Below are 4,778 nucleotides of genomic sequence, written 5' to 3'. Positions count from 1 at the left end.
ATTCAACTTGATATTATAATTATTTGCATTAGAACCCTACCTCTGCCCATCACTAACAGAAGGACTTTAAGCATTACACTTGGTTTCTAAGCCTCTCTGTCCTTATCTGTAAAATTTGAACAGAGCTAAATTTCATTTACATATACTGTATTCCTGGGCCAATATTATAATTTGTGATGATCAGTTAACCCCAGAAATGAGAAGACAACAAAAATACGGAAAATGTTAAAAATTCTGTGTCTGGGATGCTACCGGTCTAACTAGGTATAAAATCCTGCTCAGCCACTTACTAGTTGTGTAATCTTGAGCAAATTTCATCATCTTCGTCCTTTTGTTTTCGTTTATCATTCATTAAAAAGTTCAAAAATACTGAAAATAGAAGACTAGAATTAACTAAAATGATACACTAAACACCAGCTTAAGCAATTTTCAATATTTTGCTAATATCCTTTCATCTCTCTTTCCCAACACTTTTTTTTCCTCGAGGTATTTTAAAGCACATTTGGGCAAGTCGTTGTTTTAAAGATCTCTGTGCTTCAATTTTCTCATCTAGGAAATGAAGATTATAATATCGAATTCATGGGGTAGAACTGTACTTCGTATTCAATAAATGTTAACTATTATTATTTATGGTGATACCTATGTGCACCGCCCCCTCTGAGTCGTAAAAACACTCTGCAGCTCCGCGCGCGCCTCTCAGGACAGAGGTTGTTAAATAAACAGCCTGGAAGAACCCGAGTCCTGCGTGGCTAATATTACGTGCACCCCCTTCAGGCCGCCCTCGTTCAGAACAGCTCAGTTTAAGGATGAAGTTTGTCCTTCGCAGGCTCCCGTCGCCACGCCTGAAAATGAGGGGCGGGAACAGGAAATGGGGTTAGGCTGAGTGCCGGCGCTGGGAGGCAGCTGAGAAGAGCAGAGGGCGGCCGCTGGAAGACGTGAGGAAGAGCCGCAATGTTCCGGATCGAGGGCCTTGCGCCGAAGCTGGACCCGGAGGAGATGAAACGGAAGATGCGCGAGGATGTGATCTCCTCCATACGGAACTTCCTCATCTATGTGGCCCTGCTGCGAGTCAGTGAGTGTCCTTCCAGGCTGTGGCCATGAGACTAGCAGGGAGCTCGCCGACACTCCCCGCCCAACTCTAGTCTCACCGGCCTTTTGGGGTCCCTGGAGCGGAGCTAAGCGGTCGCCGGGTGCAAGGGACGTGCACGTCGAGGGCAGCGGGCGCATGCGCGCGTTGCTTAGGCTCTGCGGGTCTGGGTGGGGGTACCGGAGTGCAAGCGGCGGCTGGGACCGCGAGGTTAATCACGCAGTCCCGCCCTGTCTTAAGAGCGTTTGAATTGAAAGAGCCTGTAAGGTCATCCCCCACAGCAAGTCCCTCGTTTTGCAGACAGAAGAACTGGCATCTAGAGTGGAGAAATGGCTGGCTCAAGGTCACTCATCGATTCGGTGAATGATCTTGACCTAGAATCCAGAGTTCTTAACTGACTGCCAAGTTTGCTTACATCAGTGCTTACCTCTGAAATCCAAAAGCTTTTGTTCCTTTTATTTGTAGAGGGTGAAATAATTACCTTTTTTTCTTTCTTCTTTTTTTTTTTAAGGAGAAGAAAGGATATGAGTCTATAGGATTAATGATAATACCTGAGGATTTAGTTGACTTTTACGTTTGGTAGAAACTTTACATTGCCTCATCTTGACAATAGCCCTTTGAGAGAGGCAGGGCCTAAGTCTCTGTATATCCCTTTTGCAAATGTGAACTCGACTTTCAAAGGGGACTTATGCAAAGTATTAGAATTGCAGGCACACAATATTAGAGCTGGATGCAGTTTTATAGGTTAGTTCTCTATTTTTACTGATAGGAATCTCAGAAGTGAATTGCCCCTTCATTTGCCACTTCATTTTCAGTTCAGCATTCTTTTCATTGTTCCTTGCTGTACATTGTTGACAGGTTTGGATGGAGAGGCAGAGATGATTCAGATAGATGAAGACCGTACCAAGTCTTAATGAGCCTCGTGGAAGGCTCATGTTGGGCCTAAGGCCAGAGCTCTAGGTCTAGTCTCCCTTATTCTGCCCCTTTCACTGCCTGTGGTGTTAACTCCGGTTCCCCAGAGGAGGGAGTCCTGGTGAACAGAAACTCCCAAATCATCTTGCTCCTTCAACAGCTTTTTACAACTCCCAACTTTACTTATTTCCTCCTCTTACCTTTTTTTGGTTGACTTAACTACCAGTAAAATATTTGCTTCTTCTCAATGACCTTTGTATTTGAGATGAATCAAAAAAATTTTTTTAAACAGAATACTGTTCCTTATCTCTTTTTAAATTGAGATATAATTTGCATGTTATTCAATTCACCCATTTAAAGTGTACAATTCATTGATTCTTAGTATAGTCAGAGTTGTGCAGCCATCATCACAATCTGTTTTAGAATATTTTCTTCCCCTCTGAAAGAAACACCATGCCCATTAGCTGTCATTCCCCCATTTTCCACCGTCCCCAGCCCCTGGCAACCACTAATTGACTTTTTGTCTTTATAGATTTCCCTATTCTGGACATTTTATATAAATGGCATTGTACAATATGTGACCATTTGTGTTTAGGATAATTTTTCAAAGTTTGTCCATACTGTAGCATGTATCGGTATTTCCTTCCTTTTTATTGCTGAATAATATTCCATTGTATGGCTATCCTACACTTTGTTTATCCATTGTTTTGATGACTGTTACTTTTTTTCTGATAAGAATTAGTTTTTTTAAAAAAAGCCTGGGCATACTGCCGACGTGGTCAGCTTCTGACATATTTCAATATCTTCCGTTTAATATTAACAAAATATTTTATTAATTTAGTATGGGTATTGAGAAATAATCTGGCAGCTTTTTTGGTCACAACCTTTTTTTCCCCAGTATTTTTAAATTTGATAAAATACATATAAAATTTACCATCTTTTGCGGGGCACAGGCTCCGGACGCGTAGGCTCAGCGGCCATGGCTCACGGGCCCAGCCGCTCTGCAGCATGTGGGATCTTCCCGGACCGTGGCACGAACCTTGTGTCCCGAACCTTGTGTCCCGAACCTTGTGTCCCCTGCATCGGCAGGCGGACTCTCAACCACTGCGCCACCAGGGAAGCCCAAGCCTTTACTTTTTGATTTAACCATCAAAGGAACAAAACTCTAGAAGAAACAAAATGGCATTTTTCACTTTTAAAAGACATTTGAAAGACAGAGAGTGGGGGAAAACAGTGCAGTAGGGATCCAGAAGAGCTGGACACATATTTTGGTTCCCACACTGATTAGTTATACGACATTTACATGCTCCTGTTCACATCTGATACAGTCTTACGTCAGTTATTATGAGTAGGGTGGTGAAGATATAAACGTCTAGAAAACAAAGAAGTGTGTCACAGGGATCAAAAGAAGTGATATTACTGCCTTGTGTGCACATGAAAAGATGCTCAGCATCATTAATCGTTAGGGAAATGCAAAATAAAACTACAGCAAGATACCACTTCACACCCACTAGGATGGCTACTAACAAAAAAACTGTTGGCAAGGATGTGGAGAAACTGGAACGCTTGTGCACTGTTGCTGGAAATGTAAAACGGTATAGCTGCTATGGAGCACAGTATAGTGGTTCCTCAAAAAAGGGAGGAGCGGGGAATGGGGAATTACTGTTTAATAGCTACAGAGTTTCAGGTTTTCAAGAGCCTGTGCTCCGCAGCAGGAGAGGCCACAGTAGTGAGAGGCCCGCGTACCGCAAAAACAAACAAAAAAAAGTAAAGGCTTGTCATTTGGAGGAGGATTGGATTTCCTCTTTATCGTCCTAAGAGCGAGAACTACCTGGAGAAAAGATTTTATAGAGTGAAAAATGAACTTTGTAATAATTCTAGCTGCGTGACAGTGGGATGGACTACCTTGAAAGACAGTGATTCCCTTTGGCTGGGTGTGCAGGCAGAGGCTTGGCCACATTTGGAGTTGTTTTGAAAAAAATGTTGAACTATAAGGTTTATCTCCCAATCTTGTAATTCCATATGTAACTTGTGATTATCTGGATCTAAAAACAAATTCTGGATTTATTTTTCTTTCAGCTCCTTTTATCTTAAAGAAATTGGACAGCATATGAAGAGTGGGCTTCACGTGTGAATGCATGATATGAAGAACCTGGTTACAGTTTCTACTGCCATCTGCAGATGAATAGACCCAGAAAGATGTAAGAGACTCTTTGATTAAATGGACGTAAAAATTCTACTTGTTAAGAACAAGTTTGGCTCTGGTAACTGACCTTTATAGCTAAAAGATAAAACTATTTGGGAAGTATGAAGAGACGTACCTGTGATATTCAGCCTCGGTGAATGTTGGTGTTATTGTACATGATGTCAAACTCCGTTTTCTATCAAGTATTAATTATAAGGGAATTATGTCTGCAACGGCACTGTCGTGTGAGTCATTTCTGTATACTTTTTTTACTTCTGTCTGGAGTATATTTGTTGAAGAGTTCCTTTCCATTAGTTATGTTTTATTGAATCCAGCGCACAACCATGTCATTTAAGCACAGGACCAATAGTCTATATTTTTAATAAATGTACCAACTAAGAAAAATAGGGCTTTTATTTTTCTTAACCCACTTTTTGCTGCAAACCAGCAGTCACTGTTGAGACTACTATAATGTTGTGACTATTACAAACTGCATTAAATTGAATTCCTCGTTTTGGACTGGAGAATTTGCTAATCCTGATAAAACAACATGGTTTTATTCTTAAGCAATCTTTATGAAAGGCAACATTACTG

The 4,778-nt window shown here is 41.3% G+C and overlaps 1 protein-coding gene across 1 annotated transcript; it reads left to right on the top strand.

Annotated features, from left to right (window-relative positions):
• Positions 1-849: 849 nt before the first annotated feature.
• On the top strand, positions 850-4,417 carry TOMM5 (translocase of outer mitochondrial membrane 5). Its single transcript, XM_059073286.2, has 2 exons — positions 850-1,072; positions 4,079-4,417. Exons 1-2 carry the CDS (start codon positions 952-954, stop codon positions 4,111-4,113), a joined length of 156 nt encoding a protein of 51 aa, XP_058929269.1. The 5' UTR covers positions 850-951; the 3' UTR covers positions 4,114-4,417.
• The last annotated feature ends 361 nt before the right edge of the window (positions 4,418-4,778 follow it).

The sequence above is a fragment of the Kogia breviceps genome, chromosome 8 (genome assembly GCF_026419965.1).
Source record: "Kogia breviceps isolate mKogBre1 chromosome 8, mKogBre1 haplotype 1, whole genome shotgun sequence".
Lineage (NCBI taxonomy): Eukaryota > Metazoa > Chordata > Mammalia > Artiodactyla > Physeteridae > Kogia > Kogia breviceps.
This window is presented reverse-complemented; position numbering and strand designations above follow the sequence as displayed.